This window comes from Aphis gossypii, chromosome 2, assembly GCF_020184175.1.
Source record: "Aphis gossypii isolate Hap1 chromosome 2, ASM2018417v2, whole genome shotgun sequence".
Classification (NCBI taxonomy): Eukaryota; Metazoa; Arthropoda; class Insecta; order Hemiptera; family Aphididae; genus Aphis; species Aphis gossypii.
Genome location: NC_065531.1, coordinates 17,230,875 through 17,254,504, shown reverse-complemented (window position 1 = coordinate 17,254,504; position 23,630 = coordinate 17,230,875). Strand labels below are relative to the sequence as shown.

The window sequence follows — 23,630 nt, the reverse complement described above, 5'->3', positions numbered from 1 at the left end:
TCACTAAAAACAGCAACAGAAAAATGGTTCTGTTTCAAGGGACATTATTTGCATATTCATGTGTGCTGCGTGTGTGTGAGTGTACGATTTCAGGTTATACTCAGCTACATCCGGAGCCTAGAAATTTCTACTGCAACGAGAAAATAATCATGTTTCCGTCAACATCACAAATAATGTTGTCCCGAACTTTTTTACAGCCAATGATGCTCGCAAAGAGTGATCGTGAAAATACACATTTATATATACACGAATATTTCGCCAAGCCTATAACGAAAGTATATAATATATATTATGTAAATATATCAAAAGAGAATGAGAGAGGGAGAGGAAAATTATACCGGCATTGAATACGAGTTTCGCTTTTTTTGTGAACAATTAAAATAGTAATAAAGAAGTACCCTCATAATTGTGATAGAAGGATGAAAGGTGTTTGAATAATCAAAAAAATAAACTTTTCAATAAATGTAATTGGATTTGGTTTTAACAACCCCTTCTAAAAAGAAAAAAACAAAAGCGTCGGTATTGAATAGCATTATTGTTGTTTGAATCGGTATCTTTATACCGTAGATAAGCCCAAAAAATGTTCCATCATTTTTACTGGTTAATTGATAACGTACTTAGAGCCACCCGCTAAAATAAAAATACTCAAAATGCAATTTTTTTTATATACGATCGATAAAAATATGATAATTTATTATTATCCACGTGAAATATCGCATCGATTTGTTGCAGTCGTTCAAATAACACTGTCACCACACGTCATTTTTCCATTACACACATTATAATGTCGTCCATAAATTTTTACAAATATTAACATTCTAAAAGTTTTATAGTATTAGTATAAAATAAAGTATACTAAAGTATAAGTATTAGAGTACATTAATTAATATACGTAAACATCATTGTGATTAGGTTCAAATAATATTAATATTACTTAAATTAAATATAAGTGTTCAAATTACTTTTCATATGATTTTTTTTTAAATACATACATCTTATATGGTACTGATGATTACATTTAATTTCACCTGTATATATATATAATATATATATATATATACGATTTAATTTTTCATGTCATGATTGAGAAATGTTGATCTATTACATTTTTTGAAAAATACAAATATATTTTTCATTTTATTCAAATATTTAATAAATTACTAAAAACTCTTTGAATAAATTCTCTTACCGATTTGTTGTAAAAACAAAATTCAAAATACCATTTTTATTTGAATTAATGTAAACAAAGAATTATTGTACACGTATTTACCTATTATTATTTGAAAAATTACAAAAGTTTTATCAATTCCGCTAGGATTTCGCATTTATTTATTTATTTTTATATTAGGTTTATATCGTTGTTCATATAATATGGTTGTTATTATGTTTTTTATATAATATACTTACAAAGTTAAAACTATTATAAGGCGTAATCTTAAAAATTATATAGTTTTGGAGTAGATTATTACGAGAAACTCTCGAGTACACTTTTACTCCTCGGGTAAGATAATTAAAAGATTATTTTAACGAGATACCTTAAAAGCGTAATATAACTCAATTTCTATTTATCCGTATAATATATTACTACAATATAATATGATAAAATCAATACAATACGGAGCGGTTATTGCTATATTCGCATACGATTTCTTTGATTTACATTACGATGATCATAATAATATTCTAACATAAACAAAACACTAAAACCTAATAAAATATAATAACAAATAAGCTTTTATAATATTATATTATAGACATTAATTCAACACGCTTACAACTATTATTCACGTCATAATGTATTACAATGGTATAAATGGTATAATATAACGTACCGACCGCACTTTCAGCTATACGCCTAAAGTACGTATACGCATGTACCACACCGAATACCTTCGCCCTACATGTATTTAATCCGTTTTACGTCTTGCCGGGTACTTTTGGGTGTTGGGAAAATTAACGACCCCTAAAAGGGTGGTCGTAGATCGTACGTATAATATACTAACAGTTTTCGCGAGTCAACGTCTGCAGAATTGCTAAAAACAATACCTATACGGACGACGACGCTGTAACAACAAGTCGTCCGTAATTATTTACTACTACAACGCTACTGCGTTTAATTATGTTTAGACCGTTGCGTCTACGAAGCGTAATTTAATTTTTCTCTTGCGAAAGCGAACTTAAGAGGACACCACACCCGCATGTGCTGTATATTCATCTTAGACGACGTAAATTTTCTTTCAGTAGAACTAATTTTGTGCTTAAATATTATAGAGGGTTACGTATGACCTATTATCAAATTTACAGGTAAGAAAACCGTTTTGCGATGCCGTACAGTTTTGAGACAATATTGTGGTTGCAACAATGTTCACTATTATTAAACTTATCTATAATTTTGTTTTTGGTCTCTCGACAAGCGATCATTCGACGGCATTATATCACGCATCGAAAACGACTTCGGCAAACAATAATAATAATATTACTATGTTTTCCATTTAAACATGATTCGCCAAAATAATAGCAATATGCATTATCCATATTTTTGAACGTGAAAACGTCAATCGTTCTCGTGGATTAATTTAGTAATCCGAATGTTGCTGTAACCCTGGGGCAAACTATTAAAATTCTCGGTAACAGTGGCAGCACAAAATATGATAATACTATTATTATTATTATTATTATTGTCATTATTATTTATAATCTATTACGCTAGTGCACTTAGTACTACAATACTCATGTATAATAAACGTTTTGTGGTATTGTGTTTGCGTATGATAATAATATTATGTCATTATAATATATAATATTATGCGATGATAATGTGGTGGAAAGGTGGGAACTCGTGGCACGGATAGAACAAACCGACAGACAATATTGTTCGAAGACACAAGCGGTTGCCAAGTCTGAATAATGTACTACGCGATCTGTACACGACGAATACAAATTTATATTTTAAAAATATCGTCTACGCTTTGTTCCGAAAAGGGTAACCGCTTACGTCAAACCCAAACCAGATTTGGTCCAAAGTTCGGTTCAAGCCATAGACATTAGACATATTAATATTAGTATAATTATTATTTACAGGTTGATGATTCGAATTCACCAGGTTAGACTAAATAACCAAACGATAACTGGTCGTTGGACTAGATAATATTATTTTGGAATATATCACAGCTATTGACTAGGCGTGTCTATACGTCTCATCAGAATGGTCGACGGCTGATGTATGTTATGCATGTGGTGATACCCACTGGTCGGTCAAATTAACAATCTAAAGTATTCTATAACGTCCAAAAGACTAAATTTCACTTGCGATGGTCACTTAGCAGAGGTTTCGCCGTTCTTGCGTTTTAGATATACATGACGTTTTATATTTTAATAATATTATATTATACATATATTTATTTGACACGGATATTGCTTTTTTAACTAATTTAACTATATAATAATAATATTATTTATCACTAATTATAAAAATATATAATATGCGCTATTCCTTATTATAATCAATCTTACTTAACATACTCATAAATACAATACATTTTTTTAATATCTGAATTATTAGTAAAATTAGTTGAATGAGAATAAAAAAAAAAATCTTTACGTTCTAGTGTTTTACTCGCAAACCGATATTACTTGTTTTAACTACATTTCAAAATCCCAGGAGATCGATAGATATTGCCTATTTATATACCTTGATGGCTTTATATACAATAATATAAATAATAATCATTGAACTGTTGTAAAATTACCTAATTGTCATGGGTACAAAAAAAAATGTTTATACGGTCACAGATCAAATAAAATTTATATTAATTGTAACACATCTACTACTTCGTTACAAAAATGTCAGATAAAGTTGTTTTCAAACGGGTATAATAATAGTAATATTATATTGATTCGATACAGAAGCGATTATACAATCCCTTTTACGTTCACGACGCCATCATTAAGACCCAATGATAATTCTTTTGTGGTTTCGATCGCCCGTTTTCAATTTAATGATATTCGGCGTAATGTCAACCATTAATGCCCGTTCAATATTATATGCACAGTAATAATAATATGATGGTAAAAATGTATGGAAGCTTCGATTTTGCCTTTAATCTTTATGTTATAATAACTTACGTTACATTATTAACTCGAATATTTGTTTTGTATTTTTTATCATCTCGTCGGTATCGATTTCGTTTTGTGTACCACAAACGAATATATTATTATCGTATCATAATCCATTATGTGTTATTATAAATATGGTAAAATGTTGATCATTATCGCTGTCGTCGGCTATTCGACGACCGTTTCGGAACCGTTTTATGCCGATTTGCGTGACGTTTATAATATATGCACTCTTATAAATAGAGTTGCCCGTCGTATTTAGTTGTCGCGGTCAAATTCTAAACTGGAAACGCAATCACCGCAACTCGCGTCGACCCTTTTCTTCGGCCAACGACTTCAACTGCAACAACTGCTGCTGTAGTGATAATATGTATATATTGTATATATGTTGCTGCTGTCACCACCGATGAATATTCATTGGAACGAAAATATTAATTATCGCCTGAGCCATGACGCGGTCCAATATTTGAAAACTACGCGGTATTTATGTTAAATATTACTATACATCGTACACGCAAAGTTCAGAAATATCATTATTATTATTATATTTTTTATATACGTATATAAAATAAATACGATTATACGGTTTTTCGGAAAAAAGTTGTTTTATAATATTTCTGTTATAATCATTAGTATTTCATTTTTATTTTTTTGTCAGTTATATGTGATTTAATTTGAATGATTAAGCCGAAAGTTTTTAATATTGTAAATATTTGCATTTCCAGATGCTAATTTAATGTCGAGTGTAATGAATCGATTCCAATTCCATCCCTCACTATGCCTTCGGGACATTTCAACTTTTAAACACAATATCCACATACAGTATGGGTGTTAAACACTACAACAACACTCGACAATATTCCACGAAAATAATAGTAATAATATGTGCGAAAAAATGATTAAAAAAAAAAAATAATAAAAAACGATTATAAATTTCCATTTCAATGTAGTGTATACGAGTTAATTTCATCGGAAATCGTATTGACGTACTATAAATGTCATATATATATCACATCCATACAATATTCAATAACAGTTAGTCGATAATAACCCTTCAAAAAATAATATAATCGTATACGTGAAAGTAGCAGCAATCATTATATTATAATCGTTGTAAATTAAATTATATTTGATAAATTTAAATCATTAATAATAATAATATAAATTTTAATTTTTTTATAATAAAAATGTATTATTTGTTACCTCGAGTCTTTTAAGTTTTTATTTTAAACTTTGTAGGTATGAGAAGGTACAAATATAATATGATTTAAATAAAATATACTTTTGCATGTGTTCAAGTATTTTCCTTAATGATTTGTATAATGGCTTATAATTTTATACAACATAACATTATATATTTTTAATTTTAAATAATATTTAGCACTACACCTTTTACCTACATTTACTATTAAACACATTTTCAAGGATTGCAAAGAGAGAAACTCTACATAAGCCATTTGATTAGTAATAAGTCTAGTTTCATTAGCAAACAATGAAATAAACACAATTTAATTTTTTTAATTAATGATAATATTAAATCTAATATAGTCAGAAATTATTAAAATATACAAATATACCAAATATTCAACTATTTAATTTAAAATTGTATTTTTTTTTTCCCTTAAATGTTATAATGTCTATTGTCTATATAATATAAATACAATTATAATGTCCTTAGTAGTTGAAGCAGAAATTATGTAATTTCAAGACCAACATAAAAATAAAAACGAAATTTAAATAGAATGTTCATAAATTAATGAACCATAATTAGTTTGAAAAAAAAAATATCATGATAAAAAATGAACACAGTAAAATATAGTGAAATCTTGCCTACCCCGATCCCAAACCATTAATACTCTACTAGTCTACTATAACAAAACAAACGTTATATTTAATAATATATTCTAATGATTAGAATATTCTTGGCAAACATTAGTTAAATATGTTAAACGTTGAACGGTCAAATACTATCAAATTATCTATAGGTATAGTGTTTTGTGTTTATCATGTGGCAGTATGACTGGAATATTACGTTGTTTGTGTTAATTAAATGAATCATGACGTTAATGATTCATCATCGTACAATATTTTATTTATCCAACCATTTTTAAAAGTTTTTTAAATCAACAATGTGCTATATAGATAGAAATATAGGATAATATAGGAATTCATTTATACATAATATATGTATATTTTTTATACAAATTTAATAATTAATAAAACATGCTTAATAGTATGCAATTATTATCATTTTTTTTTTTTTACTCAAGGTATAATTTTATAATTTCCATACGGCTATATTTTAAATACATAGTAGGCGATAAAATACAAATTTAATATTTATTAATACAAAGGTACGGCCGTACGGTATAAAATATGCAGCAATCACTTTTTAATGATAAATGATGTATTTATTTTTAGGTTGCAACATTTATTTGAATAATGCGCACATACATATTTTATTATTATTATGCATTATATATAAATAAAAAAAATATAAACAGAAAAAATAAACCTGAACAAATCGATTGTATTTATAAAGCAAAATGGGAAAAATCGCTGGGCATAATCTAATATTTTTCAAAACGATAAGTCATGAAAAATGTACGAATAACCATGCGTTATTATCTTTATATACATGTATTATTTGAAAATATCCCTTATAGGGTATACAGCATATATTATCCTCGAACGGTCCTTCAGCTTTATTTTTATTATTTGTAATCCTCGACGAAAGTTTAACCCTAATTAAGTGTATTTTTTTTATGCACATACAGTATTTTAACCCGGACATAACGTTTTGAATTTGCACATCCTGAACAGAAAAATACAATATTATATAATATACTGTGTACAGTGTTTCTTATTTAATTATATATTCACGATCGTGTATGGTGCTCATATCTATTTATTTCCGCGTCGCGCTCGTTCTGGTTTCGAGTAGTATACGCATATATAATATATATATATATTATATGTGTCATGAAAAAAAATAAAAAAAATAATAAACCCATCTAAAACCTGCACGGACTGTATCGTTCTTGTCGCTTTAAATTTTTTCGAGGATATAACGACCTTTAATATTATATATATTTTATATATAATTTTATAATATTTGGACGAACAATACACTCGCATTCTTTTTTACCAGCGCGGCGTAACCACTAGACTTTCTGTGCGGTGATATTATATATACACGCGTACCCTTTTTTTTTTCATTTTTAAAAACATTACATACATTACTCAAGAGAAGTTACCCCCAATGTAATATATAACCGGTAAGGGGGTATGTTAGTAATAAAAGGAGAAAAAAAACGAGGGTGTGAACGAACTTTCATTTTATTACTTAAGCCAAGTCGAATGACGCTTTACGACACACTTAAAAATGAAAAGGCAAGAAGGCGTCGCGTTGTGATAGTGCTCGCCCAATATACTAAGGTTTTTTCCTTGCATTAATTTTTTCAAAGCAACTTCAGTATAGAAACAGCATACCAACCACGTCCCTTGTTATGATTACAGTCGCGCTGTACCTAGGTAAGTTCTATACACAAACCAGTACACTATACATACTCGTACATCGAGCGAATAACTATGAACACAGTTGAGCAAACATTTAAATATGATTTGAATATTATGTACTGCTTTTCGTACTCGCGTACCCATTTTGAGACTAGTATATTAAGTAAATATTTATACTAAATACTTTATGATACAATTCCTATAATTGCACATTATTTACCAGAAAATAATAAAATTACCACTGAAACTTAATCAGATGGATGTAAATTGAAATTCATGTGCGCGAATAAAGAAGACCATATGTTCGTCAACCAAATATTATAAGCTGGATAATTTTCGAGAAATCCAAGAATCGTAAACTTCAATCAGATTGAGTAGAAGAAGAGAGAGGAAAATAGAGAGAGAGAGAGAGAGATAGAGAGATATAGAGAAAGTTTATATTGATTTTCCAACGACATGTGCGAATTTTTTCCGGCAAACACTTTTTGGGCAAAGAAAATAAAGCTTAAAAAGTTTTTCACGTGACACATTTCTATAAATTAGAAATCGAACACGGATTGTGCAATCCGCTACTCAATGTTAGATTGAGTACATATTTAAATTTTAAGTAAATAGCTAAAAAATGTTAGCAAAAATTAGTTTTAAACACAATTTGTACGTTTTATAATCTTATATATATTTTATATTTAAGTAAGGCAATTATGCATGAGTCAATATCTAATATAACGATTTATAAATCATCCGTTTAAGTTTTAGGTTTTTTTTATTTGTTATAGATACGTTTTTATTTATTTTTTTGATTTCGATTCAAACAAATATATTTACTAAAGTCACGCATAGAATATGTGACACTAATACTTTGAGTACATGACTTAAGTCCAACAATATATATATCAGTATTTGTTTTAAATCGTGTATTCGTGTATATGATGAGTAAATTGTATTAAGTACAATATAATATATTATACGACGAAGAAGACGTGATGCCACGTTTATTATAATACAATAATTTATACCTAAGTATTACATTATAAACCTTTCTAGTTTTAAATTCTAGCTCGCACTTCACCGTTTGATGTATACTAAAAAAGTTGTATTTATTTTTCAGAAATAATTAAAATAAATAATTTAAATTTTAAATGTGTATTACTCGGCAATATCAATAACATATAAAAATTATTAATTAATCTTGTAAAAATATATAATTCTATATTATATTGCATATTTTTATAAATATTATTGTGCTGTATTGATTTCAAAGTAAAATATTCATTTAAAATTCAAATTATTTTTTATAATTCATTAATACTATTGAGTTTTTAATTTTTTTTTTTCATTGTTATTATTTTTTTTTTTTTTAATTGGTTTGCAAATAATCGTATTGTGAAAATAATTACAAAACTTTACAATGTAATATATACATATAACGGGGTTTTTGATACATACAATTATTTTAATTAACACTGTTTTATGAAAGGTTGCAGCGTAGTCGCCTGTTAGGTAAAATGTTGTAATACAGAAAGCCACGCATGTATGGTCCAAACTATTGTTTACAAATTCACGTGAATTAATATTTGATTGGAAACAGAAGGGGACACATATTATTATTAACATAGTACACTACTTAAAAACGCTGATTGAAATATATACGAGAGAGTTGTACAATGATACATGTGTAGGTAGTGGCCAGTGAGTACGTTCCATAATATATATAATAATATGAAGCATGGTTACCGATATTATTTTGTGATATTATTTCAATTGTATATTAGGTTTTTTCGTACACACCCGTAAATACATAAATTAAAAATATTAGATATTGTCATATTGATGATAAAAATTAATAAGCAAAAACTACAATTATTATTAATTTTTCACTATATTCTTTGTTTGGTTCAAAAACGCATTGTATTTAAACTATGAGGTGATTTTTGATAGCAAATTAAATTTAATTGGTGCTTTGGATGGCAGAGGTAGGTTTAAAGTAACATCCTTTACCTAGAAACAATTTTCGTGTGCAATAATTTACTATCGAATTTAAATTTAATCTATCCATTAGATACCTATTTATTATTTAATGATAAAGTATACTCGAAACCAGCTACAGTACAGGTATAGATACAGCAGAGCGAGCTACTAGTTTTTTTAATTTACGTTCGATGTATGTTGAAAACATTTTTTGTTCCTTTGTTGAAAATCTTGACAATTTAATAGAATATACCTTATGATTTTTTTTACATCAATTACAAAAAAAAAAAAAAAAATACGAAAATATATTTAATCAAAATTGTCACATGCCATAAATTAATTTTTCAATAGCGTTATAGAATTTATAAATAAAATATCATATTATACAAACCAATTAAATTGCTTTAAAAGAACAAACATTTATTTTTATAATCAATACAATCCACATTCATGGAGAGAACATTTATTGTAGTCCAATATCTACAAATTGAATATTAACAAAAAAAACTAAGTTTTTGAGTTATTTATTTAAATTCCAAAGATAAATAGTGCATAATACCAAGGAATGAAATCTATAGAGGAAGAGCAATGATTTGGTATCTGAAAATTATGGTAATTAGTATATATATGAATATTTTAAGTGCCTATTATAGCTTCTTATTCGATGCCCATTTATCAATAACCAATTTATTATTTATTTTCCGTTTTTTTTTTTGAAAAAATATATGGATCGAAACCGGAACAAGAAATGGTTACTCGCGGTGTTGCTAGCGTAATTAAATCACGAGACTACGCAAGCTTCTCTTCGTGTGATTATCTAACTCCTTGAAATATTATGATATATTTGTAATGCATAAAATAGTATACCTAATATAATATTATAGTGAGGTTGCGATGAGTGATGAAAATCATGAATGCTCCGTACAGGATTCAATTGACGATACCGGGAATGACCCGGTCGCAGACGTCGGAAATGTAAATAATAATCGAAATATGCGTTGGTTTGAATCATGGTGTGGATGTGGGGTGTTCAAGAGAAAAATGCTCGTACCTACCCACCCACACACCGACAGTCTATGTCTTTGTATTGATTTATTTTTACACTTTTACGACGATATATTTTAATACCTCAAAATAATTTGCGATACGGATATCCGATCAACGAAAACCTCCCATCGTCGTGTGTCGCGCGTCAAATACTCGTGTGTATCCGTCGACCTTCGTGATACTTTATTATACAATGCGTACATTATTATATTATGTTATTATGATATCGAAGCATTTTTAAATCGAAGCGATTGAAAAATTGTTCGGATATTTTGAATTTTATACATCGACAACCAATAGGTGTTCGCGTACGTTTGTAGCAACGGCAGCCTTTGTATTTGTGATGACGACGTACCTCTGAAGTCTTTATTATTTTATTTTTCTTGTAATTGAAGGAATCTCTAAACGCCACCGGGTAAGACCTATAAACTAATGCCATACTAGAACTACACGTATATGGTGCAATATAATGATAATCATAATATTATATATTATACGAGTATATACGAGCCGGACTTATACGCTGAAAGTTAATATCCACGTAAAATATGGTTTTGTCGACATGCATCTTATACGTGATATATTTATTATCAATGGACCATAATAATCCAGCCAAAGTTATATTAAGCGAGTCACCTATAATAATATTAAAATATACGTTTGCGTGGGTATGTGTGTTTAATATTATCGCCCACTGTTGCTATAAACCACGAGTAATACGTTATTACGTTCCCTATTTATAGTATAGGCATTCAATTAAACGCTGTACGTACAGTGAAATATAATGGAATAATAATTACAATACAAATATTATTGAAATGTGGAATACATTCAACAGTTTTGAAAATACATAAGCTTAAACATTTTTATTCTATAGACAATGCTTTAAAATATATTAACACGGTGTTAATATACAAACGTTGACATAACTATTATTATATTAGGCACATTATATTATGACAATTATCTAAAGCTAAGTTATTAAAAAAACGTTATCGTTATGTAGGTATACCACATAAAATAATATTAGTAATTACTGTTATGAAGTAACTGTGTACTTATAAGTTATAAGATATTGAATTTAATCGAAATTCAATTGTGTTAAAACCATTATTAATATTGTAAATAAATGAATACTTGATTTTAAGTCAATAATTATTCTACGCTATACAGAATATAATAACATTATAAACGATATCAATGTATTATTATCATATTATATGTTAAATAATAATACAATATTAAAAAATACTTTTTCTCATAAATAATACTGGAAACATATTATGCATTTTACTATAATATACGCGTGTAATAATCTAGTACGATGATAAATTCAATAAAAACAAAGACATACTGATATGTATGTATATTATATTAATCTATGAAATAACTATAACCTGTACAAGACACATTCTTTTAACGTAGTAGGTAAGTAGTTGAGTACCTAGTATTATTAGTATTATTATTAAAAAATAACGAAGATTATATTAAATAACGAATGTTCAATATATTCAATTTTAATATTATAAATTCTTTGATGATGTCTAAACATACGTATAGTACACGTTATAAAAAAATATGTAGATATTAATGAATACTATTCCATTATAATTTATTAAATCAACAAATATTTTTCGATATATTTTCATATTAAATTAAATGATATATAAATAATATTATAATCTGATGGATCTGCTGAATCAATCATACGATAAAAATTCATAATATGAAATATTTTAATGTACATAGTTAATTTCATAAATTTATCTCAGCCGTATAGGTGGTCCTACTATACGTTTATTAACGTATACGCATCTGCCATATAATATTTATTTTTACATTATATAAAAATACGTTTATATACATAAAAATACGTGAATACAATAAAAGGTACAAAATATTTTCTCGTTATATACGTCCGCGCAGAATTGGGACTGACATATTTAGTACACTATATAAATTACATAGACTGTTAATATTCCGTATCGTGTTCCCTGGGAACGCCTCGAACTTGCTTCTGTAACAAAAAATGCGAATTACATAACATGTTTTTTATATATTATAAAAAAAAAATCGTCGAAAATAGCTGCACAAATAAATAGCCCACTGGGATTTTACCAAAATATCTTTGAGTATTTCGATCATCATATCAGCAATGTCTCTTGTGAATCTTTCCACGTCCCGTTTCATATTTTCAGTATCCGATTTTTCGTATATCTCGGCGCCGTTCAGTACCAAGTGCTTGTACGAAGTCCTGAATTGTTTTTTAAAAGACTCCAAAGTGAGTGCATCAGGAAGATTCCAATTATCCCGTGACAGCGTGTCGATGGCTCTATACCAGCTAGTAACCGCTTTTTTTACTGTTTCATTTACGTCGGGTTTATCTTGTAACTATATTTGTTTGAATATATTATAAATAAATATTATTATAAACGTCATATAATTGGAATTGCAAAAAAATATGGGTACACGCTCTACACACGGAGTTATATTAATGATGTATCGTTGTTCACGATGTCACTAGGGCATCAGATGTACGCGTAGACACGAAACGGCGGAGTAAGATACAGTTTACTGACACAAAATATATATTCTGTTTAATATTTTATTGCATTCGGTAATGTTTATTTTGTATTTTATTTTATGCAAATTTGAAAGTGTTATTATAATATTAAACATTCATATTTTATATCAATCCACTCGTCACCCACCATAAGCTAACTTGCGATAGAAAATGTATAAAATATAATATAATTTACTGGTACCGAATAATGAGAAAATGTTATGAGCGGGTCATTTTTAACGTGTTTATAAATCCGATTGTTGTCGTTGGGATATTTTTCGATGGCACGCGTCTCATATTATACATAATATTTTGTACGGATTTTGCGATAATGATAAAAGCATAGTTTTTCCAAGAGTGTGCTGAACTTGACTTGTGATACGTAATTCAAAAACGTGAATCCAGCGCACTATCTACTTTGTTGCCACGTGTCAAACGAACAATTAAAAGTGCAATTTGGGCTAGTTCCCCCCCCCCCCCCGATTTTAAAATTAGCACTTCCAAATTGTTTCTTGTTAATTTAGATTTTAATAATAATAGGCTCATAATTCATATCATGAGATCATCATGAAAAAATAAAATATATGGGCTCCGATTTTTTCATTGAAATTGCGCCCCTGCGAACAACGCAATATTGATAAGAGTTTGTTCGTAGCGTTAGCTGTTATAATATATTATACGTTTCGAAGAAAACAAAACACTATATTATAATATATATGTGCATAATATTATGTATAAACGTAAAATTAATATTGTTCGTTTTAGTCTATTTCGCACTCGGATGTGCGGTGGGGCACGGTCGACAAAACGGTATAGAAGTCGGCCAGAGTTGTATAATACGTATACCTATCTATGTATATATATATATACAATATTATATGCGCATTATGCACGTATAGTACCTGCCTATACGTCGTTTTCTTCGCCGTGAAAAAAAAAAACACCGTTTGTTTAAAGTTTGAATCGGATAACGCGCCAGCGGTTCTACGGCGTAAAACTACCATTATAGAACACGTCTGTGCGCGTTTAAAAGTCCCGGAAACGAGTGATTAATCCTTTTGGTTGGTGTCTGCACCATGCGACGCTTGAACCATAATATTATATACGCGTACGGCGTAAAGGCGTGCAAAACTTATACATTTTGCAGCCGACTTTACACCTGACGTCGTTTCGACCAAAAGCAATGGTCGTAAAATACGCGTGTTCTCCCCCTTCCCCGCCACAGCATTTGAGAGGACTACCGTATTTTGGTATTGTTCCTTTTTTTTTTTCATTAATTCCTATTATTTATATTACTATTAGGCGAGTGTATTTGACTGCGCTGATTTTTGAAATTAAAAAAAAAAACCTTTTTTTTTATAGCTTTAAACGGCAAAATATATATAATATACACTAAGAGTATACTTGAAGGGTACATTCCTTCAAGAGTTGTGTTCCACTTTTTCACTCGTCAAATTTTAAATGCTATTTGTCCATAAAAAAAAGTCATTTGTTCAATATTCGATATTTATATATCAAATACATTTTTTGTATAAATATATATTATTAATCGAAAAAATACAATCTATTCAAGATGTACGATAAGTTTTATATGCAGTATTTTTTTTTATTTATAAAATCTGAAAAAGCGTAAATCGTATGAATTTACGCACGTGGGTGGATTGGCCATCTGTAATACTCGTATAAAAAATTTAATGGGATTGATTTTTATGTACAAATATTAAGTCACAGTTATTTTTTCGTTTCAGTCGGAAAGCAATATTTATTTTTATAAAAGTTCTTCAGTACCTACCTAGGGAAATTAAAAATATAAGTTTTCATTAAAAAATCATTACAATAATAAATGAAACCTACGCAGTGTCGATAATATTCCTTGACACGAACAAACCCTGTTATAAACAATTTATTATAATAGTTATGTAATAGTAATACACATTTTGATCTCAAGCATGGTTTTTATTTTCCTCTAGAATTTCTTGAAAATTAAACAAAATTCTACATAGACTTTGTCGTTTCACGTTGACAATATTAGTTCATAGATCAATAAATTATCTTCTAAAATATATTATACCATACAACGTGCATAGTCACATTCTGTAAATTAGCAAATTAGTGGATCCATACCACATGTCTACTCGTTTTGGTTTATACAATATAATCATACAAATGTTATTATTATTATATATAGTTTTTGTTTTGGAATCTAAGATATTTTTAATTTAATATAGTATGGTATACATTTTCAAACGACTATCTCGTAAAATATATCAATATATAATATTATTTTTTATTTTATGTGAGTACGAAAACGTGAAGTGCAATTGAGACGATTTGTGTTCAATAATATTGAAAAAGTTGTGCCTTACGCATAGGTGTTTTTAGCCGACTGTATTCCTTTTTCATCTATCCTTTCCCCGCCGAGGGTTGTGCGGTCCACCGTATTGAGATACGATAATATAATATTCTTCGTCAATTTTATTATTTTCTGTGGTACTATTTGGTAGTCGGTGGTCACGATGGCGGTGACGTCAAACGAAATAGTGAAAATCGAATTATTGTTGACGGTAGCGGACAGCCGCGTAGTTCGGCTTCCGGATTACCACCGCCACGTACACTGGGGATATATTTTTTTCTTTGGTTAGAAATCTCAAACGAGAACCTATATAATATATATATATATCGGTATTATATGTTTTGAGTACGCGATTCGGGTAGGAAGACGTATTGGCGGCGCGAGATAGTGAAAGGATTGTACGCGCGGTGTAATCGGGTGTTATAGAGCGAGCACTGTCTCCACAGTGTAATATATATATATGTATAATAAGTATTGTGTGAGTGAGTGTGTGTAATATACTTACGGACTTAGCCCAAGCGGCTAACTTGGTCTTGAACCTCACGCAATAATTGAGAAATCCGTTTTCAGCGATAATGCCCAGGGGTGTGGCAGACGAACGTACGTCGCCGAATTCGGTCCACGCGGACGTGATGTAGATGACGGCCACCTCGTAATCGGAAGACCAGCCAAACGGAACGTTGTTCGTCTATATATATATATGTAATATATAATATATATATATATATATATGTATACACACTTACGCGTGCCGATATTATACACCACTAAAAGATTACAGTTATACCTTTTCATTTTCACGACATATGTGTATGATATAATACACACACACACACACATACACACACACATACACACATATAAATATTTATAACATAGGAATATAAATTATTATATGAAGTAGACGTAAGTGCTCGAAAAATTGAAAAAAATAAAAATTTTGCCAATACAGACGTCTCGAACATTTCATACGGGTGTGTGCATGTAAACGATGGAGCAGGCACCGGGTCGATTAACCGCGTTCTGCGGCGGTGATTGCAAAAAGGGAGGACACGGTGGAGCCTCCTCACAAAATACGGGCACGATATGTCATCGTGTGTTAGCGTAGCATATAATTATTTGTTTTTATCGCCATCTTAGTGTGTCGTCAAAATTATACTCACCGAGGACATAGTGTCGCCGACCAGCGACGACGCCGAAGGTTTTGAACTTCCGACGGGATTTGCGTGACCGGTAGACTGGAAAACCGAGAATACATATTAAACGCGCGATAATGTGTCTGCGAAAAAATCGATTTAACCACACACGCGCATCGTTGTTCCGTTATAATATATTATATTGTATAACCACGCGCGTAATAATTCCAGTGTTCGTAACATTATATATGAATACTTCGATAAAGCGATAAATATGCACAATATTACCCACATTAATAATACTTAGACTGGAATCTAAAGCGCATATTTTTTCCAATTATTTCTTTTTGAATCTACATTGAAAAAAGTTTTCCCGATGATAAAATCCGTCTTACACTGCAAAATAAATTAATTATAGAGCTGGATTGTGTATTATACCTGTACATGACTTTAAATCGATCGTTAACCAGCCTATTGTAAAGATTATACTCTTGTGTTTTATTGGAGGATATTACATAATTGCTTTGATCGTTAAATTGTAACTCAAAGATGTTTCTGATGTTGCGATTTTACTAATTAAAATACAAAATATTTATTAGATGCACCGTTTAAAGCTTAAGTTGGACCACTGGGAATACGAAGGATTCAGTACAACGCAATTATAATATATTTGTACCAATTATAGTGATCGAAAATAACTTTATTTTACCTACCTATATGCTTTTGCGCGAACGGGTAATATGAAAAATCATTAAATTCGTTTTTATGCACAGATCGTTTCGGTATAGTTAAAAAAAAATTATATGTATATGAATAAATATACAATCGCGATTCGCGATAACATCTATAATGCGTATTATAATGGCGGATATATTTGCCTTCCAGGTCCTTCGCCTATCCTGCAGGCTAATCCTGTGCAACGTCGCAGAAAGTGTCGTAAAATCAACATGGCTTGCGCGCATAATACGTTTTTAATTACGCAGCCTTGTAAATTATTTCGTCTCCAACCTTTTCTGACTCGTGTCATGGTATAAGTTATGCACGCGTAACGGACGAACAAAAGCCGAAAAAAGAAAAAAAAATTGAAATAGCAGTATATCGTTTTGTTATTATATATTTATATATACCGCCACGATTTTGGCAACAGAAGAAAAGTCAGCCTACGCATGTTACGTAGTCGTCCCCGCACACTTCACGTAAATTAAATGGTAATATATTACAACGCGTTTTCGAGAAAATCTCTTGTTGCCGCAGTCGCATTCTCACAAAGGTTTTTTGTAGCGGAGAATCTCATCAACATTGGAGGCCTCCAGCGATGACATACGCGTCCGAACGACATCACGTCGGATCGAGACAAACTTTCACAAAACATGTTTGTTTACATAAACTATAGTGTTGTGTGCTGTTATATTTACCGCCCGGGAACTAAATGGTTTGACTTTTTATAACTTTATTATAATATATACCAATCGCAAAAAAAAAAAAATAATAAAAAAGTAATATTTGATAAATAATAATGCATTTTAAAATGTTGTGATGCAGTGGTGTTCTTGGAAACATGAATTCATTATGTTGATAAATAAATTATACTGAACTTATAGACATGAGTATATAGTTAAAAAATTAAAACGTTCACTATCCCTCCCCATACTACAATGACAATGACAGAGACGTCAGAGACTCACGTGACAACCCAATTTTGTATTATTTTTTATAATTGCGTTCTGTTGCGATGTTGATAATAAAAAAAAGTACAAAATAACATCAGACAAAATATAGTAAGTTTTTGCGTTCACGCGTGGCCGCAACCCTTTGGAAATTTAAAAACAGGTGTGTTCCAGTAAAGATAATTTCGTCAGCAAAGAGGGCGGGATAAAAACCATTTCGCTCGCCTCGAATTTTCAACACTTAATATTAGTATAACCGAGCGTAGATACGGATTTCACCAAAAATTATGCAAATTGCATAAAACGATTTTTTTCCATAGTAATAATATATAGTACCTACTCATAAATAAAAATGAAATCCACGCACTTTTCGTGTATAAATAATAATATTTCGGTTCATAATTTATCTTATTTTATATTTTTATTTTTACTATTGCAGTACAGCCTAATCGAATACAAAATTTACTAAAATCGTGTAAGGCGTTCTCCAATCATTTGTGCATTAATCAAAATAATCAAATCGAATATACGTCTATCGACCGTACAATGTATAGCACTAAGTTATTGCTGTAGAATTGAACTCGGCTGCCAAACTAGACATATTATATTATACACTCATGTCTTGCACATCTTCTTGCAATGACTTCGTATATTGTTATGGTAATTATTACGTTAACACAACTATACAGGATAAAACATGGTCATGTCACACACACACACACAACTTCCTTCATTGCGTTAACTTACCGCGGTGTCGGTCTAACCATTGTTGTTTTGCCTACACATATAACGTAATAATATTCTATTCGTAAATAAACGAATAATTACCTATTTCACTGACTGGGCCAAAGTTATAGTTGAGACTCGAGAGTTTAACCGTCTATAATAGGCGCTGTATTATAATGCGAATACTCATAATAATATTATTATTGTACAACAACAATGATGATAATGCACTATGGTCTATGATAGCAGGTAGATAATATCCTCATTACGCGTACAACCCAATATCCTATACTTTGTGGTATATCTAATATGTAATACCACTGAGATACAAGTACGAATTAAACTCATGGAACCGTTTACGATCTCGCAAACGTTTACGAGCGTGTATGGAAATGGTAAAAATAATATATTATTTATTCATAAAAGTCGTGCACTCGTCACGCTTAGTTAATATTTTGAAGTATGACTTACGCGAGTTGAACAAATCTATTCTGGCTACATGGTGTCATCGACATAATGTCTATAAAATTATGATTTCCATCATACACATTTTTAACGTAAAAGTGTTGGGATCTGAGTTTATATTTGTACCGCCATAATATTATCGTGTGAGTATGGATACACCGCAATATTGACTGCCGTACTTGGATATTTTTTTCGTTTTACCGAAAATCGAATTGAATGGTATTTTTTTTTTTTTTTTTTTTAAGCAAACAAAACGATTATCCAAACTACAATTTATTTGTAATGGTGTTTGGAGAAGGATAGTGGTTGAAGAAATTGACCAATTGGTACCAATAAAAAGTTTCAAAACTATTATATCCTCATATACGCCCAGTATTTTTAGTTCAATAAAATACAATTTTTTAACACACTATACAGACAAAATCGCAAAAGTCTAATCGAAACAAACACAGTTAAAACATGTAACAATAAACGTATATTTTTAATTTAAAATCAAACCAACTATACACATACCTATATTATAGACTAATTATTTTGTAACTAGCTTATAAATTATATGATATGCAATTATATGATATGCGTATTACCACTGTTATTATAGTTAGAAGTATTATTAAGTTAAAAAAAAATATTTGATAAATAATTTTGATTTCTTGCAAGTAAATAACTTACAAACGCTTAAAAAACATAAAAATGTAATATTATACATACTTAGAACGCTAAGTTCTTAATTTGGGTACATAAATTATATTTATTTTGTATTATAAGCTAAGCTTCAGAAAATAATAATTTATACTTTATATTTTTAATTTAAAAACACTATTCGTGTTCAATTAAAAAAAAAAAAAAACGCCTAATGTTTCGAACATTCAAGTTTTCGATTTAAATATTGATTTTTGTTCAATCGCTTTTTAACATATAATATACTATATTATTAAGACCGGAAATGACTTTTAATAACGTTAATTTTGCTACAAAAAATTTAAAACGAACAAAAAAAGCCTCAATGAAAACATTATACTATTTTTTTAATAAATAATATTGCTTTTACTCGTATTTTCATTTGTATTATTGTTTTTAATGGTAAGAAATGTGTTCAACATTTTACGGAATATTTTTTAAATAAAAATGAATTAAATAATTATTATTTTTAGTTATAATATTATATACGATTAGGATTTTTTTATTAATATTTAAATACTAAACAGGTGTATTGATAATGGCAGCGTAAATAAAATATTATATAATATTAACCTCACTAATACAATGATAAAAAAAAAAGTAGTTATATTTTTTTTATATTAATTCATCATCCTAGTTTAATAGTAGTTTGCTGTTTAGATTAAACGGAATATATCACTTCATAAAATAAATGATGCAATAATATATTTTTGTCAATTTAATTAATTCAAGTTTTAATGTACAGCAATAAAATAATATGATAAAGAAAACCAACGATGTTTGCGAGCAAATTAAATTATATATTTCATTTGCTGGTGTATATACATAAATCACCAACTGCGTATTACCATTGGGAATTGGACATTTTAATAAAAGTAGTTAAGCTCTATCAACTATTTTGGACCATGTTATTCTCGTAATTAAAGTATAGACTTAAATGTGTCAGTAACGTTTTTTTGTATCCAGTCGACCGGTGGTAAGATTATAATATAATATAATATGCTGTATTTTGACTAGTGAAAAATGTTTAAAACGTAAAAGAGTGGTATTAAAATTAAAAATAGAAATTGGCAGTACGAATATTTATGAGAATTAAATTTATTCAAATATGTCAGACTTACGAGAGGTCTGTAGATAAAATATGATTTATGTATTTCCTCTGATATGTTGAATCCCAAAATCTACATCGACTTAAGTCAAAAAAGGAGACATGGCCGAGTAATCTATAACTAAAAAAAATTATGTATAATACTCCTAATACCCATTCGTTTAATATAAACTTTAAATTATTTTAATTGATAAACCGTTTATATTATTCTGATTTATTCAGCAAAATTATCTTTTAAAATTAAATTTTTGTACTACCTTTTGAAATAAGTTAATTTGATATTGTTTTAATGAATACGTTTCAAGAAGCTTTCAATAAAATTAGTAAATTTAGTAAGAAAAAAATGAAAAAAATGATCATCTGTTTACTTTCTGGTGCTTCATAATATATAGTATATATTATTTACCAGTGCACACTATCAAAAGCGTGAAATACTCGTACGTAACCACAGTAAGTCAAAACTTGTTCGTTTTAACATAAATTACATTACCTATATACTTTGACTACCTAATTAATAAAATCGTCAAAAAATAATATCTATATGTATTACCTATACTACCAACAGCTTATAGTCACAGAAATTTAAATTTAACCAAACGGTACTCTGCTATATACACACAAATGGTCCTGCTGTCGTACAGTTTAATAAAGGAGATAACGACAAGAGAATAATAATAGTAATAATAAAAAAATCACGAAGTAACATTTAACAAATACACGATAACTACCACCTATTAATAACACGCTCGTGGTTAAAATAATATAATATTACAACGATATAGCGCTTCATGAAATTAAATTAAAAAAAAAAAAAAGAATAAGCTTACTTGCAGCGACTTGCCGGTCGACAGGGCGACTACGACAAACAATAACACCGAACCATCTAACCTGCGTACCATATTGCGGCGTGACCACGATGGTTATATTATGTCTATCTGCAATGCATTCACCAAGGCATAAAATATTATACTAAAATAATGATTAATAACAAAAAATTAAAAATTAAAATAAATAAATGTGTACTTAATATATCGTATAAGATTGTGATATTCGTATAAAAATATAATTGTATACCTACTCGGTAAGACACGCGTTGTTGATAGGCGGGAAGACGCACTGCAGTGGCAGTGGTCATCCGCGGTAGTAGTCGGATAATATTATTATTATCGACTCGAACGTAAAACGAGATTAAACATAATAAAAAAAAAAAAAAAAAATTTAAACGGAAAATGTTTCCGAGTAGTGTACGCATTATATAAATTGCCGTGCACAGGTACCATCTGTATGCGCGTAATCTCTCGCAGAGAAGCTGTGAGCGCGTGTATATACATATATATATATATATATATTAATATATTATTACATAATATTGTATGACCGTCGTGGCCCGTGGAGTAGGTACGGCAGTGGGTCGCAAAGTGTTGAAACCCAATTATTACGGTCCGGACGGTCAGTCAGACGATATATATACATATACACCGCTGCTGCAATGATCGCAATGGCAATAACAGAAATGATAACAGTTACGTATATGTATTATTACGGTCGTCGACGTCGCGGGAGTGCGTTATGAGCACATAAATGTAAAAGTCACTCGCTCGTTTTCGGGGTCCATAAGGTTTTACGATGAAAATTTCAAAACGTTAAAAATCCACTAAGCGCGCGACCTCCCGCGGTCCGCTATCCGACTCCGCGACACGATGACTAATAATCGTTTTTTCTGCCGCCCACGACCTTGTCTCTTTGTTTTTTTTTTTTTTTTTGAGCTTGAAAAACAATATCGTTTTTACTTTTTTCTTTTTCTTTTTGTACGCGCTATAATTATATCGTTATAATACGTATACACTACGTCTGCAGCTGCGTTTTGACTGTTTGCATATGTGCCATTTCCACCCGCTGTTCGTGTGCTATATCTACGAATGTATAATAATATATTATCTACCGTCGTTGAATACGATTTAAATGTCTTCTTGACGACGTCACGTCCGAACCACATACGACGAAACGAGGAAAAAAAAATAAAATAATAATCGCTTGTCGTAAAAACTGGGTTGATATGATGTATACGCTGTATAGGTCGCATTATACACACTAATATGCTTGCGACGATACCTTAGTCTGATGACTCTTTGGAAAAAACGTGTTTTCAGGGTAAAATGATATTAGTACTCGGGTACTCCTCACGTTGTCCGTCATAACACAGGTAAAGTAATTATACTATTCCATTACACAGTTGGTGAAAAATTATTTTGTGAATTTATAAGCAAAGCAGATCATGCAA

General features: G+C 29.6%; 2 protein-coding genes across 6 annotated transcripts in view; both read right to left on the bottom strand.

Annotated features, from left to right (window-relative positions):
- Positions 1-23,630, bottom strand: part of LOC114127405 (neuroligin-1-like) — a 378,466-nt gene that overhangs the window by 147,876 nt on the left and 206,960 nt on the right. The gene's annotated exons all lie outside the window — the stretch shown is intronic.
- Positions 12,242-22,598, bottom strand: LOC114127430 (uncharacterized). 4 transcript variants are annotated; one of them, XM_050201694.1, is made up of 6 exons: positions 22,428-22,598; positions 22,177-22,284; positions 16,730-16,804; positions 16,072-16,254; positions 12,769-13,041; positions 12,242-12,664 (listed from the first exon to the last, which is right to left on the bottom strand). In XM_050201694.1, the coding sequence occupies exons 2-6, from the start codon at positions 22,246-22,248 to the stop codon at positions 12,623-12,625; spliced, it is 645 nt and encodes a 214-aa protein (XP_050057651.1). In that variant the 5' UTR covers positions 22,249-22,284; positions 22,428-22,598; the 3' UTR covers positions 12,242-12,622. The 4 variants fall into 4 exon arrangements, with proteins under 4 accessions (XP_050057651.1, XP_027847462.2, XP_027847463.2 ...); XM_027991661.2 differs by having other exon boundaries at positions 12,242-12,667; positions 22,428-22,597; XM_027991662.2 differs by having other exon boundaries at positions 12,242-12,667; positions 22,177-22,318; positions 22,428-22,564.

Coding starts and splice junctions, on each gene's coding strand:
- LOC114127430 (XM_027991661.2), bottom strand. CDS start 22,248: ATGGTACGCAGGTTAGATGGTTCGGTGTTATTGTTTGTCGTAGTCGCC. Junction 16,805..22,176: donor CGACCGGCAAGTCGCTGCAA/GTAAGCTTATTC, acceptor TCGGTTTTCCAG/TCTACCGGTCACGCAAATCC. Junction 12,668..12,768: donor AAATACTCAAAGATATTTTG/GTAAAATCCCAG, acceptor TTTTTGTTACAG/AAGCAAGTTCGAGGCGTTCC.